At 33.1% G+C, this 19,779-nt stretch overlaps 2 protein-coding genes across 2 annotated transcripts in view; one reads left to right on the forward strand and one right to left on the reverse strand.

Moving 5' to 3' along the window:
- Positions 1–4,029: 4,029 nt before the first annotated feature.
- PKNH_0800500 (Plasmodium exported protein, unknown function) lies at positions 4,030–5,541 on the reverse strand (the record flags this gene model as incomplete). The annotated part of the gene is made up of 2 exons (XM_002258611.1): positions 4,030–5,271; positions 5,464–5,541. 2 exons carry the CDS (start codon positions 5,539–5,541, stop codon positions 4,030–4,032), a joined length of 1,320 nt encoding a protein of 439 aa, XP_002258647.1.
- Positions 5,542–17,293: 11,752 nt separating this feature from the next.
- The window catches only part of PKNH_0800600 (SICAvar, type I), a gene marked incomplete at both ends in the record, with an annotated part of 25,141 nt that continues 22,655 nt past the window's right edge, over positions 17,294–19,779 (forward strand). The window contains 2 exons of the mRNA XM_039113961.1: positions 17,294–17,419; positions 17,608–18,478. Of these exons, the coding sequence (XP_038969596.1) occupies positions 17,294–17,419; positions 17,608–18,478 (997 nt within the window). The remainder of the gene's footprint in view (positions 17,420–17,607; positions 18,479–19,779) is intronic.

Consider the following 19,779-nt stretch of genomic DNA (forward strand, 5'->3'; position numbering starts at 1 on the left):
AGAAAAATTCTGCTCAAAAAAAAAAAATTCTCACTAAAAATTATTATTACATGTATGAATAATACAATGAAAAAAATGTGGAACGTTATCGTCCCTTCGACGTATGTCCTTGGTGAATATAGCTGGGAGGCACAAATAAACTATTCTTGATGTAATAAAAAAATAATGCGATTATTTTCATCATAAAACAGACCAAGTGTTTTAACCATATATACTACTGCGACATGTAAACATATAGTTCACGGAAAAGCAGAAATAGCTACATAAACTGTATATCTACAGAAAGGGAAAAGTAAGTCCCCGTCTTATGAAAATTTAATCATATAATCACCAAAATTCAATATGATAAATAAGAAAACTAATAATGAATTAAGTTTCCTTTTGCCTTTAGACATTTTATACTGTGAAGAATTGAAATAAAGTATATACCGTATTATTCTTATTAAAGCATAAAAAAAAAAGGAAAAAAATGGTAACGGATAAAAAATTCGATGTCATGAACAAATCATTCTTACTATGAGTTCTCTTTTTCCTTAACAGGATGTTAAAGAAAGAGCGCTTTATTTTCAGCAGAAAAATTATTTCGTTCCTTTTTAATAAAATGTGACGAAATTTCCGAAGCTTTTAATTTGCATATAGTATTACTGTATAAGACTATAACATGTAAATATTCACATAACATATATATGTAATATTAGCAAATGTTCTCCATACAATTTTAGGGGGAAAAAAGAATATTCCAAATGAAAATTTATAATAAACAAAGGTTGGCGCATTAAAATTTTTTTCCGAAATGGCAAATAATTCAATGATTAAACTTCTTGTATCCAAAACGAGTGAAGCTACTAATTAAAAAAATTCATAAAATAATGTCAGGCTCAAAATATGTTAAAAGAAAAGAATTCATTTAGGGTGAATATTCCGTCATCATACCTATAGTGCTTTATGCAACGATTAACGGAACGGAAAATGTACATTGCGCGATAGGATTCACTGAAAATGTGATATGGTCGATGGCTAATAGAAATGTGAAAAATTATCATACTTATTTTTCTTCTGTTTTTCACAATTGATTTTTTTTTTTTTTCCTCTTTTTTCTTGTATGGAAAAAAGTTTATAATTTACTTTTTTACTCTAAAATACTTGCTGATCGGGAGGAACAGGTTTTTAAAAAGATGTCATGCGAAGATTCTCTTTATTCATTTTATCTATTATCATTTATAATGCAATTGTGTTAAAATAATAGTGCTTATTTTATTTTTCCCCAGAAATATTGCATTTTCCTTTTACTTGGCCATTCTCATCTACATACAGGGGTATAGTGGCATACTGTATATTGTAGAAAGGATAAAAATATATTATATTATTTTTATATTCTATTATGCTAAGGTAAAACATTCTTTATGACGTAAATTATCCTTCCAAATAAGCAAAATTTCAAAATCCACATATTCTAATTACCCCCTTTTTTCAGTGTTATTTTAAGACACGAAGGAACTGAAGTGGATTAGTGAAAGCCAGGTCATTGTGCACCGTCCACATATATATATGTACTATATGTGCATATGCGTTAGATGGGTAAAATCCAATGTCCCCCATGTCGAAGCATGTCTTTTTTTTTTTTCCCAAACATATGTAATTATAATCACATTTTAAACAAATTCTATATCCGAATGTGTTACGCATATTCCTACAGTTTAAACACGTGCGTGGATTTACCTCATCTTATCGAGTGCGTTCATTCTAAAATAATGTTATTAACCAGTTTAATAAATTCGTAAAAAACTATTTCTGTGAATTCTGTAAAGATTAACTAAGATGAAAAAGGGAAATACCGAATGTTCGTTATTTTGGAAGGATAATTTTTTTTTTTTTTTTCCCCCTTTTTCTTAACCTATGCGTTCATTCTTACGCACATAATCCTTTGCAAACAAAACTCTTCTCCTTCCTCATATTTATGATCCTTGAATATACCTATTTTTAATTTTATTCATTCACATGCTTAGGAGTGGAAGGATTCATTTTCATAGTGATATGCACTGAGTGTGAATCCTTATATTGTGCTCTCAGAAAATGTTCATTTGATCAAAGCACCTTTTCCCCATTCACCCAGATTAATATGCTGGTAGCTTTTCTCTATTTCTACACAAAGTGGTAGTGCTTAATCCACTTCATTATTTAATTTTTTTACTCATATGGTAGAACTTTATGTGTCCATTCTTATGCAGATTCATACATCATATATTTCGTGTTCTCTTTATTTCATTTATTTTTTTTTTTTTTCGCAGGTTTTTTTCTTCTAATGCTAAGCTGCCTTTTCATGTTCCTAATTTATACCTCTGTTCATATAATAATTATCCCGAAATTAATCCCATATTTTTTTGAACCTCTCAAATATTTTCTTCCAGCATTTTCGCTTTCCGAAGTGCATAAGGTCTGTACGCCCGGCTGAATTAACTGTCCATCGTAGCATACTCTCCCATTCACCGCAATTACACAGGTAAGCAACAGAAGCCTTCTTTATCTTCAAAAATATATCACAGTTGTTTGCAGAAATTACAGTCTGGGGGATAAGTCTGCACCTACTAATCACATTCACAAGAGAGAAAACAGAGCTTCATTTGCTATTGTTGTTTTTATTTACGTGTAAATCTGCTCCGCACGAATGTGTGCATATGTATGTATCCTTCTATATAAATATGAGCATTAGCGCTCGAGAAAAAAATTAGTACCACCTAAATGGCGATGCGGGTATATACACTGTTCAGTTCGCAGGAACTTCACCCATGCTAACATATCCGATGTTCCATTATAATTGTCTTACCTTACCGAGAGTTGACATATCAATTCTTTATAAACGCTCAGTGGCTCAGAATGCGGTCTATATCAAACGGATTGCGCTGTTCTTTCAGATGAGATATTGTTAGAGTGTATTCCCCTTCACCATAAGTTCTGTGGAACGCACACTGTTCCCAAAATTTCATCCTTCCAATTATGCTACACTACGAGGACGCCTTAAACAGACTTGCTGAGAACAAGTTGATTTGTTTAGATGTAACTTTTCCTTTCCATTGCATAGGGTGTAAAATATAGAACTCAAAAAAAAAAAAAAAAAAAAACGATACAAAACAGAAGTACGTTTTTGATTAAACGCTTCGGTACTCTTAATAATAACATTTTGTCTTAAATAAAAGTACATTTATTTGAAATTCCATAAGACCCGCTCAAGTTAGTATTGAGTTGCAAGTGTTTTATGGGTACAATTATAATTGCGCATGCTCAGCCCCCCCCTTATGCACAACCCTCTATTAATACGTCGCTTACATACATGCAGCATTATAGTAGGTTAAAAATGCCTTAACAAGTTTCGCTTCGTGTGCATTAATTCAGCTTTTAGACACAATTAAATGAACTCTGATTTAATGTTAGTTAGAATTAATTAATATAAACTTATTTTTTCAATTAAATTAAATTAAATGTAGAACTCCTTAAACAAATGTTACACATCCTCGGAAATTTATAAAATATTAATTAAAAAAAAAAAAAAAAAAAAAAAGAAAAAAAAAAACATAGAAAGAATGGGAAAAATGTATGAGTGTGCCATGCCAGGAATGTTATTATATTCTTTTAAGAAATTCTTAGGAAAAATATGCAAGAATAGCATTCTTCAAAAACTCCTGCAATTCATATTATACATTCTTTTTTTTCTTTTCTCTTTCCTAATTTCTTAAGCATTTTAGGTAACAAATTTTTAACGGAATTAATTGAACGTTAGAACATTAAATTTAAAGCTCACCGAAAAAAAAGAATAACAGTGCCACCTTTTTTGTGTAAAATAATATATATACACGACCAAAAAAATTACATAAATTATTTACTTTTTACACCTTAAAAACAAATGAAAAAAATGGAAAAATAAAATAAAAAAAATAAAATAAAATAAAAAGGGGTAAAGGAAAAACGTAAAAAGAAGTAGAAAAAATATAGCACATATAATGATTAATAAGGGAACGAAAAAAAGATGATGTTCTACAAGTTCATAAGATATTCACGTTTTATTCGTTTTTGTTTTTTCCTTTTAATTTTTAATCTTTTAATATAGTAGGACGTGAATATAAAGGATAAAGTACTGCATATGATTGGTATTGCTACATAATACAAGCAGGAAAACACGATACCTCCAATGAAAAAAGCAGTAGAAAGGAAGGGTAACTGCTTCACAACTTTTCCATCATATTTCTTTATATAACGTTTTATACGCTTATGAACTCTGGAAGTGTTTTTACTATGGGGCTTTATTCTTAAGTCATAACTTTCATACTTTTTACCGTCTTTTTCATTTACAACATATTCACCATTTCCATGAGCAGAGTGACTCTTTTCTAAAGGAAATCTGTAGTGCTGGTCCATGAATGCCAAATCATCCTCCCTGCCATCGTGACGTCCGAATGCATTATGATTATCATGCTCAGGAATTACATATTTATTTCCTCTTAAGGAATGAGTATCAGAACTATCATCGTACGCTGAAGAATCATCAGTTCTAAATGGTCCGTGCCGTCTACTCTCTACTTTATATTGGTAGAGATTCCTACGACCACGGGGCAGGGAATAATTGAATGAATAATTTGAAAGATTATCTTCTTCAGAGGTTGAGCCCTCACTAACGTCATCGTCGTCGTCAATAGGTGCATATCGTATATGATCATAATTTCGATGCCAATTGTTAAATGGATTGATCTCATCATAAGGCACATTTTGAGAATTTGCTATTTCTGAATTTTGTCCATATGGGTTCTCCGAATAATGGTGATCTGTTCGTTCGAAATGTTGGTCAGGTGGTCCCTCAGGGTGTTCGTACGGTAGTTCCTCAGAATGTGGACGATATGGGTTGTCACATTTTCGTCCATTAGAACTTCCTGCATTCTGGCTTCTACGTCTCTCTCTGGATGGAACATTCACATCTTGGTCTTTTGAATAATTATCAGTATTTTCGTTGGAATGATGAATATAACCTTCAGGAACCAAATAATTATAATTATCGGAGGGTGGAGAATAGCGGGTATCGCCAACATGCGAATTGGAAGATCCGCCTTCGTTCTGTCTATTTGCACAATTGTTGCTTCCTCGGGATCTGATAGATATATTCGAACATGACCTATCGTTTACTTCATCGTGCATCTCCTCATTTTCTGTTAATGATCTGTTCCCACTTGGATTTGATTTATCCTGCGCTTTAAATATCTTTTCCCAGACTGAATTGCAGGTGCGCTATAAGGGGATTAAAAAAGGCAGCACATAATAATATATAGTGAAAAGGAAAGAGGTATATATTTTTTGTTCCTTCTATTGCTGATTTGAAGTGCAACACTTCTTATGACGAAAAGCGCGAAGTAATGCATAAGGTAAAAGGAACACATGGTCACAAAAAATTCGTTACAGTTATGTATATAAATTCCTTACTTCAACAACATCAGAACGGTCTAGTGTCCATATTAAAATAATAAGTAATAATAAGTCTTTGATAACAATATTTAACATATTTATTTTTTCAGCTGTATTACTTGATTATTCAATGTAAACATGAGGGTCCACAAACAAGAAAAAAAATTGAATGAAGAGAATTCGAACTTTGTTCTTTAATAGAGTATAATAATGATTAACGGCTTGGTTCCGGTTGTCCGTAAGTCATATTATATATTATTAAAATCAGTTCAAATTCTAGCATTATGTGTAAAAAATAATTGGAATAAATAACTTTTGATTGCAGAGAGGTTTAAAAGCATAGAAACACTCAAGGCGGGAGCAAACCGAATCGAGTAATGTGTAAATATTAGAATTTAGAATAATTCTATTTTACTATCATTAACAATGTTCTACTGCAATAAATTTAAATATTATGTATATATGTAGAACTATTTGATAACTCTTTCTTGGAAGAGTCAATGAATTCGTAATTTTACTTTTTTCTTTTGGGCAGCTTGTTCCTTCAAACAAGTAGTACAGCAGTTCGATTTGGAACAATCTTTTCAAGACTTAAAAAAAAGAAATGGAAAAAAAAGTGAAACAAATAAAATAACCAGAATGCTATTATTATAACGGAACATTTAAGTATTTAAAAACTTAGGTGCTTAAATGTATAAATATTCAAACGTTCAAAATGGTAATTTCAAATAATAGTATTCAGAAGTGCTACCATAATAACACATCCAACACGATCACATATACTCGTGCTATGGCATATGTTGTAGCAGTTTGTAAATAAAGAAATATGAATTATCACGGAGCTACATATGTATGGCAAAATGTTACAGCAGCACAGAGCTACATATGTATGGCAAAATGTTACAGCAGCACAGAGCTACATATGTATGGCAAAATGTTACAGAAGCACAAAGCTACATATGTATGGCAAAATGTTACAGAAGCACAAAGCTACATATGTATGGCAAAATGTTACAGCAACACAGAGCTACATATGTATGGCAAAATGTTACAGCAGCACAGAGCTACATATGTATGGCAAAATGTTACAGAAGCACAGAGCTACATATGTATGGCAAAATGTTACAGCAGCACAGAGCAAATAGTTGAATTAAATGCATAATACATATATGATATTTCAGAAGGAAAAAAAAAGAAAAAGGAAGGGAACAAATAAATGTTTTATTATATATACATATAATATATAATATATAATATATAATATACGCATCATTTCGCTAAATGATAGTCGAAATTTTGAACAATTTTTTTTTCTTTTTTGCACATTATGTAACGTATAAATTATAAATACGAATCACATTATATTTTTATTGTATTCATAAATATATCAAATTAATTTAAAATAAATAATTTTTATTGTCATAGTAAAAATAATGCATCATTTGCCAGAAGTAAGGAGAATAGAAAATCGCATGATTTGTTTTGGCAGCAGTATATTTTTTATTGGTGCTGCTCTTTAAATTTTTCCAAAAAAAACGTTTATACCGATTAAATTTAATAATTATATTAATTTTTCAGCTATATTTTTTCTTTTATTTTTTTGTTTTGTTCAAGGTTTATATGATATTCATGCGTGCACACTTTAGAAATAGTTCTAATTAAGTAACAAAAATATAAATCATAAATATATATATATATGTATATACATTGCGCGTACATACATGAAACAGCTGCAACGTTGCGAACTGCATGAAATATAAAAGGAAGAGGAAAACGTTTTGAATAAATGAGTTCACGAAAAAAATTGTACGATGAAGTTTATAAGGTGAAAATATCAAACTGTTATCATCATATTATGTATACTAAATACATTCACTCTTTTCCTCGCAGTTGTGATAGAAACTGTGCTCGCGAAAAAAAAAAAAAAAAATTTTAAATAAAATTGATATCAAAAATGTGCTAAAAATTTTATTTAATAAGAATGAATTAAAGATTTAATACGTACGCATAGTGTGATTTATAAAATCCGTTGAAGTTTAAAAAGTATAACAACCATCAATAATTGTTATACTTTTCTATCCATTTATTTGTTCATTGTATGATGGAGCAAAAAAAAAAAAAATAAAATAATAAATAAATGGAATCGCATTTTATTACAAATGTATATAAAACCAAGTGCATTTCTTTTCCCGCTTATTTTTTTTAGCCTAATCCCAAGACATATATATATTATGTCCGTATTCTTAATTCAAATTATTACTATTATTATTATTTATTTATTTTTTTTTTTTTGGCTCGTTAAACCTACACATATTATAACTCTGTTCACAGTGGTATATTGGAACTAGCGCATTTATCATTTTCTTACTGCGGTGTGCGTGTGCCAACATCGTTCCCTGCGTCGTTTTATAACTGAAGCTCATTTTAATGAATGTCCATTTATGTAAATTAGTGATATTTCCCTGTCATTCCAAAAGTAAAAAGGGGGGATATAGAAATCGAAGTGAAATATCATAAGAATATTTCACCTCCCTTCCATTAGGCGATATGCATAATATGTTATAATATTTGTACTATCTTTTTTTTCTTTTCTTTTTTTTGGTCCCGCGTTCATTATTTTTTATATTCTTGTATGCCTTTTTCCTTTCTTCTTTCCATTTCTTTCCTTTTATTCCTTTTTTTTTTCATTCCTTCTCGTTGTATTACTTCCTTTTCCTTTTTTTTTTCTTTTCTTTCCTTTTTTTTTTCTTTTCTTCCTTTTTTTTTTTTCTTTCCTTTATTCCTTTCCTTCTTTTATTCCTTTTCTTTTTATTCCTCTTCCTTTTTAAATTACTTCTTTTGTACACTCCCGTTTACTCTTCTTTTTTTTTAAATTATTCTGTATTAAATTGATTAAGTTCTTCTGTAATCATTATACGCCAGGATGAAAATTTTACGCTATTCCGATTTTCCCGTAAATTTCTTCACTGAATATTTAAAATGTTCATTAGAAGGGGATATATAGCTTAACTATTTAAGATGTAGTAAATAATATGTATTATTTATCAGGGAACCCAATTTTTTTCAAATTTGTGTACGTGCATACTGGATTAAGGAAAGTGACATTTCCTAGTTTTCGGACGTATGCACATTTGCCAAAAAAAATAAAAAGAAAAAGAAGAAAAAATTGCCATGAAAAAATGTTCGTTGTGATGATGCCTTTACCTCCATAATTCCCCAACTTCGTCATCCATTTTTTTTTTTTTTTTTTTTTTTTGTAAAATGCATATGTTATTAATTATAATATGGACGGGAGAGTTGTGCCCGTGCTTCTATTACTGTGTCCCTTGTGAAAATCCATTTAGAAGGGGGAAAAAGAGCGAATTGGAGCATAAGATATTTTTCGCCCTATACGACAAAAAAATGTACGCAGCGAACGGGGAAGATTATATCATGTTCATATTACCAATACATCCTTTACGTGACCTTGCCAGAATTGGGCAACGTGTACATTGCATCATGCACACATAGAATGGCATGTCTTTATGATAGCGCTCGGCATTCACCCTCCCGTGGGGTATGTTCCAAATATTCTATTTTTCACATACCCTGAACTCGCAAAGAAAAGGAAAGGAAAAAAAAGAAAAAGAGCTCCTCCAGAAATCCTTGTTCTGTATAATAATATGAATTTTGTAATGTATGGAAGTATGGTTAATAAGAAATGATCATAAATAAATATATACATTAATGAGGAACCTTATTATGGTGTATGTTCTTTTTACCCTCCCAAAAATATGTGTGCGTAATTCCGTGAAATTTTATTGTTATTGAATTTAATATCTTTTTATTCTTATCATTCAAAGAAAATTCATACAGCCTCATTCTTTATGTATGACCGAATATGTTGGTAATGAAATAGGTACGAACCCTTTTTTTTTCTCTTTTTTTTCATGGTGGAAGATATACTTTTAGGTGCGCAATCATTCTGCACTTATGAGTTCGGGATTATTTTTAAGGAATACTAAGAGGAGTGGAAATATGTATGTTTTTTCCTTTCTTCTCTTCATCATTATTGGAATTTCCTCTGTAGGACACTTGTGCATCTATGAGAAACGTTTTTGTTTCTTCCCTCAAAATTGTTTCCCTCGTGAAGCAGGGAAGTGTATTATGAGGACGCCTGGAAAATAGGTTGTGACCTTTTTTTATTTTTAATACAACACTGTAGAAATGGTAAAAAAAGGAATTAAAAGTATATACTTAAATACAACTCATCGTTATGTTCTATTTTTGAAGTGCATTCTTTTGGATTGTTTCTTCTTTATTTTTCCGGCGAAATTGTTTCACACAATACATTTTCTATTTTGATAAGCTGCATAGGATGAAAATTTTTAATGAAAAATTTTTCTTTAATATATGCTTTACGAACATGTACATTTTCCATTTTACATTAGGTTACCCGCTGAGTACCGTGCATATTGTTAAAACGAATATTGACAATTTCTCCTCCTCATCATTCCTTGATAACTCTTCTTGACCTGTAGGCGATTTCTCGAAAAGTGTGCTGACTTTTCATACGTTAAATATATCATTCATGAAACATTGCACTTTTCCTACATAGCTATCCGTACTGTTCCGTTGTGTGATAAAACGGACTTATGGAATGTTCTATTTTAGCATGTCACCATTATGCTCCCGTAGAAGATGATAGTCAATGTAGTTCATTCACATCGTCCCTTTTCTTCACTCTGATTTACTCTCGGACGTCATGGACATTTGTCATTTTAGTTCTACCGCTCTTTCTTTTTTTCCATTTTCCTTCTTGTCTCTCTCTATCCTTCGTTCGTGTGTTAAATTAAAATTATATTTCTTATATTGTGTTACATACTGTAAGGAGATTGTACTGCAACTGTGTCTTTCATATGTATTACAATGAAATAGATATGGAAGCCACAGAATATCAAAGAAGCCTTTGTTTGCTCTATTATATTTTACACTTTATCGCCGAGACATTTATGTTCTTATGTATCTGTCTTTTCCATTTTTTATAATCTCTTTCCGACTTATGTGCTTGGTAAATTATTCTCAATTTATGCAAAAATAGAAAGGATGCTGTCCACCATGTGACGTTCTTTTTCTGTATCGCCCTTAAGGGAAAGTATTGGGGCGAAATTTGTAAATACTTTCAGGGAAGGTCCTATCATTTATATTATCCTCTCCAATTTTCTCATCCAGTTCACATCAATTTTGCGTGCGTCTTTTCCGAAGGTTGTACATTGGTTTATCCTCAAGCACAGTGTACACAGTATATACAGCACATATATATTGTACTGTAATTTTTTGTGATCCGATGGTGTACGGGTGAGTCATTCACAAGCCTGTACTATAGGGAAGTGTATTATAATATAACTGGTGTTTCCATTTCATATGAAAATAATGGCATGAGGTGCAGAAGACATATCCATATCCAACAAGTGCACTACTACCCCTCTTTTGGCATTACACAAAGGGTTAAGGGAGGCCATTGCTCTATCTAGCGCCATACACAATCATCATGGGGAGTCTTCTATATCCATTCCTTTCCTCCTTTCTTCTGCATACTACCGTAACCTATAAATATTCTTAACACTTCCCTTCTTTACCGGATAATAATTTTTGTACCATTCCTATAAAACCCTAAACATTCCGTTAAGTCACCCTATATACATAATATTGTTCTCTGAAGAATCGTACGGGAGAACTGCTTATTGTGGAACTATTTATAACAGTACCTGCACTGCTGTCGTCACTACTGCACTTTTTTTTTTTTACTAATTGTTTCCGTAATCAGCATAGTAGCTCTAGGACTGATTATACTTTTTTCTTTTTTCATTTAAGTCAATACATTAGTGAACAGAAGTACTATATGATCGAAAGGAACCCTGAACCATCTGAACTCACGGATGTAATCTTCTGAAATTTTATTCAAACCATGTTGAAATTCCTTGTGACACCTTTAAGTACATTCGCCTCATTATCCGCTTTAACGTATTTTTTGTGCAGCTGCTCATATACCCAGTAATTACCAGGGGTAATGGCAGCAATTATCCCATAAAGAAATTATCCGTCCATGTTATATTAATGAGAGTATAATTTTATACGCACATATTCTATACCAACATTGCACACCCCTAATGGTTTTGGGCCATCTTTTATCTGAGGAGAGCCTTTATATTTTTGGTTGTACATGCATTATCGTATGGAATGTATGGCTGTTAGCCACAGTGGGCCATGAAAATATTCTGTCGGAAATTTATAGGAATCGAGTGAACATGGAATTTCTGAGAATCCAGGAAATTATAGTATATGAGCACTTACATAAATGTAAAGTTATTATTATGTAGGATGACATATATGCAGCATTCCATCATACTCATTAAAAATGTTATAATGAGTTTAATTGACAGAGATCCTATGCACTCGTGGTTGCAAGATCTCCTCTATACCATGTCGCACTCATCTGTGTGTGATGTACTTCCTCTATAGTCACGTTAAAAATTAATGTTGTAAGAATGGTACATAATTACAAAGTGAAAACATGAATTAATTACATCCTAGTGTATATAGGGGTGTTCGTGTGATAAGGATTAAAAAGGAAAAAGCAAGTTCTTCCCCCTTTTACAGATTCCAGTATCTATATTTTTGCATGCGCATCGAATTATAATAGTACGCACTCTCCTGAATACAGAAATTTAGAATTCCCACTTCTTAATTTCGCCCGCAAACAGAGAAATTAGCCTTGCAATGCCCCAGGGAGTGTGTGCTGTATGTCCAGAGTAGCGCAGAAATTTTTAACATAGGAGGGGCAAACTATTTCTTAAAGATAAGGTTTAAGGTTTACGGGCATTTTCTGAACTTATTGGCGTCTACTGTATATTAGCATGCGTATGTATTAAACTTGTAGTTCTATGAAACTGGGAGCAAATGCAACCATAGGAAAATGGGAATCTGGGAAGAGAAGTATTTGTTAATCGTTGACATGTGTAAAAGGTTGAAGACCTCTTATATTTTCTTCGTATTTTCTGTACCATAGGTACGGAGCGAATGTTCTGATAAGAAGAGAATAATTCATATACGCATAGAACGGTTTTGTTTATTTTGCTATATGCAAGAGAAATTTTACTTCTTACGGGCAAGAATATGTAAGGGAAGAGTGAAGTATTCGAGCAGAGAGGATATTTTTCTGGGAAGAAGTATATAAGTATTCGTACGAAATGTTATTGTATGTACTCCATTAGGGGAAATTTGTATTTTGAAAGTTCCTTGTTTACGTATGTTAAATACAGTGAAGATATTTTTTTTTCTTGGTGCGTTGCGTTCATTGTGGAATATGGGAGGAGGGGAAATAACTTCCAGTGCACTGTGTGCATAATAATTATTATTTTGTAAGATAGTTTAATTAACGCACGGGTTCATAAGATCGGATATGTGGGGAATTGTAAGAATAAGCAGAATGCAGCATATGGGCTAAAAATATTTCGGAGGAAGTTCATCCGCTGCGTCCTCTTTTTTTATATTTTATTATGCTGCACGTAGGTGCATGGGCAAAGTATATTTGCAAAAATTATATCCCCGTCGTCTTTTTTTTTTAATATATATTCTGTTGCGCGTGAATGCAGGGGCACAGCTGTAGCAACCTTTCCATTACAGTGTACACCATTTCCATATGCGTAATGAAGCGTGTATCAGGGAATTTACTTAATACTGCACACATTTTTCTGTTGCATCGGGAAGTGTAGCGTGTACATTTTTTTTTTATGAATGCGTATATATTATACAGTCATTGTGAACATATATTTACCATTTATGCATTGTGCTGAACGTTTGAGCGATATATTTTTATTTATATTTTTGTTTACGCGAAAGTTCGGTACGCACCCATTGAATATATGCACCTTCTGGTTATATTATTTTTTAATGAAGGAATGGCACACATATATTGGAATTGCAGTTTCCCCCTGTTTACCATTTCAGGAATAAAGTATTTTTGTCCCCATGGGAATTTTCCTCCTTGTGTTGCACACTATGGGGGGAGGGGGCGAGCAGATAATTGGACATATGGAGGGAATTTTGAATGTATTGTACTCGTACATTACTCATTGTCTTCTGTGCGATATGTTACTGCAGTGCGAAGGATGTGTGTAGTAATGACGTGCGGGCGGAAAAGTAACCTTTACCTCATTGTGTTACTCCTTCCATAAGAACATAGTGTTATTATCTAATATACATGATGTGGTGCTTTTATAATAATGGTTGTCTCTAGTTTTGCTTTGTGTACTGAATTTCTGTACTATTGTACACTGAGTAATATGTTATGATCCAGGGGGCATAGAGCGAAGACACATTTATATATATTTGGAGCGCACTCATTAGGGTGCTACCTGCAGGGTCCTTCCTTGTGCGAAAGGTGTGTGTGTGTGTGTGTATGTATGCATATATATATGTACGTGTTGTGTTCCTCCGGAGGAGTCACCAATGTCACCCATGCCGTTCTGATAATGCACGTACAGTACCATAGTAGGAGTAGAAGCATGCTTAATACGGAAGGAATTGAAGTCGGTCTCCCCCGAAAATGCACCCAACATGGAATCTGCCACTTCCGTGTGCATTAGTTCACTGGGAAGGGGAGGGAAAATCCTCTAAATGATCTCAAACTGAGGAGCGTATGGCGTCATTCATATGGACCCTTCTATTTTTTCTGTAGACCCTCGTACTTATTTAGATATTGGGGAGTTCTGCTAAGTTTTGGGGGAAGACTTTTCATGGGATGCAACTTCAGTTATTTGTATATATAGTGAATTCCATTTATGAAGAACGTTAGGTAGGATAGAGGGACAGTGATTGTAGATGTAGCACTGGCCGTGGTAGGTATAATTGCACCTGTGATTGGTTTTGGTAATATGAACAGAATGACTGCGGTAACCGGAATGGAGAGGTATAACCAGGACGATTTTTTAATAAAAATCATGTATTTTTATGAATTCGAGTGCGATTCAATAATTCCCTTATCTCTATTTATTTCCATTTTAGGCAGTTACATAGGGTCGACCTTTAAGTGGAACCCGTATTTGTTGTTAGGGAACGTTGAATATTGGTAGAACGGAGTAAGGATTGTTTGTTCGAACATGTTCTCCGTGGTTAGTTCGTTCATGTACCATCGGAAGTAATGCATATTTGGCCAATTTCCTCGATGCAATACCTCTAAACCATTTTGCGAGTAGTCATCTGAGGGGCGAGAGGAAGAATCATATGGATCTCAGAACAGGATGTCCTCCTCCGATTCGTAGGACACGTATATCGTGGTAACCTACATTTCCCTTGAGATGAATCTTTCTATTGTGCGTGCAACTGTTCCGTGGTAGTGCGTTATTCTGGTTTACGAAGTAACTGTCATTTACGAATTCGTGTAACGGTGCTGCGGAAAAGTAGTTATTTTCCTGATGGAGGTCGACGAGTATTCCTTCTATAATGTTACAGGAGCCCCACTTCTGTATGTACATTTCGATTTACAGGTGCTTTCGTAGTAGATTCATGAAAGGCGTCCACGTAAATGGCGGGTTCCCCTTTTAATTCTCGTTCCTTATTCGTTTCTGCGCATGGGACATAATTGTACGTTTCGGCACGCACTGATATTAGTTCAAAGGGAGATGCGAAACAGAATGAAATGATGAGATCACATTCAAAATATATAAGTCCGTTTGTACGCATGCGCAATGGAAATTAGGGAAAATTCGTTTTAATAAATATAAAAATTCTTAGGGGTGAGCACAGTTCATTGGGGAAGTTCCATATCTTACCCTTTATCTAATTCCCTCACTTCCATCACTCTTTCCTTCTGAACAAATGCTTCTTTTCTTTGCATTATGCATCCCACACCTTCTCTTCTTACCTATGCCATGTTCAAGGGGGGTGTCAGGTTGCCACGATCTGGTTGCACGTGATGCAACGGTTTCTTTCCCATCTCAGGTTGCTGTAATATCAGGTCCTTGTGTTTGAGGAAAGAACCTTCCTTCTCCCTAAATCTTCCTTTTCCTTCCCTCCCCCTAAACCTTCTTTCCTTCCTTCCCCCTAAACCTTCCTTCTTCTTTCTTTTCCCCCATTAAAACCTTCTTTCTTTTTTCTCCCTTAAGAAGCCTTTTTTCTTTTCTCCCTTTCAAAACCTTCCTTCTTTTCTCCCTTTCAAAACCTTCCTTCTTTTCTCCCTTTCAAAACCTTCCTTCTTTTCTCCCTTTCAAAACCTTCCTTCTTTTCTCCCTTTCAAAACCTTCCTTCTTTTCTCCCTTTCAAAACCTTCCTTCTTTTCTCCCTTAAATCTTCTTTTCCTTCCCCCTAAACCTTCTTTCTCCTTCCCCCTAAACCTTCTTTCCTTCTTTCCCCCTAAACCTTCCTTCCCCTTCACCTTCCCCTTTGAGAACCTTCGTTCCTTCTCCCTTTAAACCTTCTTTCTTCTTTTCCTCAAAGGAAAGAATTAAAAAAGAAAAAAAAATTTTCAACTTCTTCTTCCTTTCCCTCCATTAAAGAGTTAAGTAGCAGGTCATATTGTTGTTCTAAAGAACAGAGGGAAAAGAACCTTTCCTTCTTTCATTCCTCGTTTAAGAAACCTTCTTTTTCCTTTTCTTCCCCCCTTGAAAACCTTCCTACTCCCCCCTCCCTAAAACAAAAATTTTCAACTTTCTTCTTCCCTCCCTAAAACAAAAATTTTCAACTTTCTTCTTCCCTCCCTAAAGCAAAAATTTTCAACTTCTTCTTCCCTCCCTAAAAAAAAAAATCTTCAACTTCTTCTTCCCTCCTTTAAGGTGGTTATATACCAGGTCATATATTGTTGTTCTAAAGAACAGAGGAAAAAGAACCTTCTTTCCTTCCTTCCCCACCTTGAAAACCTTCTTTTCTTCTTTTCCTCAAAGGAAAAAAAATAAAAAAAAAAAAAAAAATTTTCAACTTCCTTCTTCCCCCTAAGGTGGTTATATACCAGGTCATATATTATTGTTCTAAATAACCGAGGGAAAAGAACCTTCTTTTCCTTTTCTTCCCTTTGAAAACCTTCTTTTTCTTCTTTCCTCTAAAACCTTCTTTCTGTCCCCCTTAAGAAACCTTCTTTTACCTTCCTTTAAGGAAACCTTCCTTCATCCTTCTTATATTATTGTTTTTTTTGGCAATGAAAAAAAAAGAATAAAAGGGGGGGTAGTATAGGAACGGAAAAAAATAAAGGTAGTAGAAGAAGAAGAAAAGAAGAAAAAGAACGAAATAGAAAAGAAAAGAAAGGAACGGAACGAAATAGAAAAGGAAAGGAAAGGAACGAAATAAAGAACAGAAGAAAAGAAAAGAAAAGAAGAAAAAAAGAAAAGAAGAAAAAAAGAAAAGAAAAAAAAGAAGAAAAGAAAAAGAAAAAGAAAAAAGAAGAAGAAAGAAGAAAAGAAAAGAAAAGAAAAAAGAAAAAAAGAAGAAAGAAAAGAAAAAGAAAAGAAAAGAAAAGAAAAGAAAAGAAAAGAAAAGAAAAGAAAAGAAAAGAAAAGAAAAGAAAAGAAAAGAAAAGAAAAGAAAAGAAGAAAAGAAGAAAAGAAGAAGAAAAGAAAAGAAAAGGAAAGAGAAGAACATATATATATATATATATATATGTATGTATGTATGTCGAATTGAAAGGATATATATAGAGGAATATTTTGTAGCAAAAAAAAAAAAAAAAAAAGAAAAGTGTGGTGTGGTGGAAGAGAAGAGGAGAAGGAAAGAATATATATGTAATGGTTTTTTTTTTTTAATTCTTAATTGTATATATATAATATATATATATATATATAATACATATATATTTTTCCCTGAAAGATCAAGATACACAATGTCGACGGGACCAACAGCGCAGGGTGCCGTTGGTGGTGGACTGCTGGAAGAATGGATGAAGGCAACACTGAACAATAGTGGGGGGGCAGGTGGAGTGGCTGCGAGCAATGGGAAGGAGGCTATGGTAAGTGAATACAAACACATATACATATATACATATATACGTATATGTACATATGTACTCATGTATATACGTATACGTATGTGCATGTATAGGTATATATATGTATATGCATGTATATGCACAAATCCAATGGCATATGTATATAATTTTTTCTGCAAAATTCTTTTCTCCTTATTCCTTCGTTATAGGCGAAGTTGAAGAAGAGCTTGGTGGATGCATTCGAAGAATTAGGAGAGTGGCTGATAGAGCAGGAGTCCAATGAAATAGGGAAGATGTGTGATGAGAAAGGAACATTTCCATTAGTGGATAACGAAAGGCGAAGGTGGCCGAAAGGTGAGCAGACAAGGTGGAGTGGCTACCTGCCCATATTATGTACAGGTGTAGCCGAAATAAAATATTTCATGGCTGGCGTAAAAACAGAGAGAAAGGGACCAAGTGCCGATTCGGATATTGAAGCAAAGATTGAACACCTCACCAACGATAAAGCTTATGCACGTTGTACCGTTGGTGCATTGGCCCTATCTGAACTGTATGGAGATCATTGTCATTTGGACCAAGTTATCAAGGACGTATCGTCTAAGGTGGAACGGAAGTTGCGGGACACGCACAAGGGTGCATCTGCGAACTTGGATAAATGCAAAGAAATTACGGACACCGCTTTAGTGATCGGTAGAACACTTCTTCAACATAAAATAAAAACTTGGAGAGATGAAAATAGGGCTCCTGGGGGAAGGGGGAGTCAATGGAGATTATGGACATTGTGGGGCAGGAGGAATCAGCGCTGTAAATACGGAAGATCGGAAGAGGGAAGGAGGAAGAAATATTTAGAAGAGAATAAAGCAAGTTTAGTCAATTTCACTTTGGGGGACACCACTAAAAGTAGTGGTGATAGTCAAACATCCACCTTAGAGGACATCTTAGTGAATGAGGACTTAACTTTAAAGGAGAGCGACGTAGCGGATGCACTGAAAGATGTAATAGAGACTAGTGGTCAAGTGGACAATACAAAATTGACAGCAGCAGTGCAAACGTTGGAGAAGCAATCTAAGGAAAAAATGGGTAAGTATTACATCCTTAATATATCATTAGTGTATCACATCATTAATACATTAATATATTAATATATTACATCATTAATATAATACATCATTATCACATCATTAATGTATGTATATATATATATATACATATATATATATATGTATGTATGTATGTATGTATGTATGTATGTATGTATGTATGTATGTATGTATGTATGTATGTATGTATGTATGTATGTATGTATGTATGTATGTATGTATGTATGTATGTATGTATGTATGTATGTATGTATGTATGTATGTATGTATGTATGTATGTATGTATGTATGTATGTATGTATGTATGTATGTATGTATGTATGTATGTATGTATGTATGTATGTATGTATGTATGTATTAATGTATTAATATATTAGTAGTGTATCACACCATTAATATAATACATCATTAATATATTACATCATGAATACATCATTAATGCATTATTAATGTATTAATGTATTAATATATTACATTATTAATGTATTACATTATTAATGTATTACATTATTACATCATTAATATATTACATTATTAATGTATTACATCATTAATATAATACATCATTATCACATCGTTAATGTATTAATATATTAATAATGTATTAATGTATTAATATATTAATAAAGTATTAATATATTATTAATGTATTAATGTATGAATGTATTAATGTATTAGTATATTACATCATTAATGTATTACATCAGTAGTGTATTACATTATTAATATAATACATCATTAATGTATTAATGTATTAATATATTAATAATGTATTAATATAATTCATCATTAATATATTAATATAATTCATCATTAATATATTAATGTATTACATTATTAATATAATACATTATTAAAGTAATAAAATGAAAGGAAAGGGAATGAAAGGAAAGGGAATAAGAAAGAAAGGAAGGAGAAGGAAAGCGGAGAGGGGATGAAGGAAAAGGAAAGGAGCGGGAAGGAAGTGGAAGGGAATGAAAGAGAAGGAAGTGGAAGGGAATGAAAGAGAAGGAATGAAAGAGGAGGAAGGGAATTGAAGGAAAGAGAAGGGGAGGGAAAAGGATTAAGAAGGAAAGGAAAAAGAAGGGGAAGGAAGGAAGGGGAAAGGAAGGAAGGGGAAAGGAAGGAAGGGGAAAGGAAGGAAGGGGAAAGGAAGGAGGGGGAAGGAAAGGAAAGGAAAGGGAAAGGGAAAGGGAAAGGGAAAGGGAAAGGGAAAGGGAAAGGGAAAGGGAAAGGGAAAGGGAAAGGGAAAGGGAAAGGGAAAGGGAAAGGGAAAGGGAA

Source organism: Plasmodium knowlesi (genome assembly GCF_000006355.2).
Source record: "Plasmodium knowlesi strain H genome assembly, chromosome: 8".
NCBI classification, from domain to species: Eukaryota; Apicomplexa; class Aconoidasida; order Haemosporida; family Plasmodiidae; genus Plasmodium; species Plasmodium knowlesi.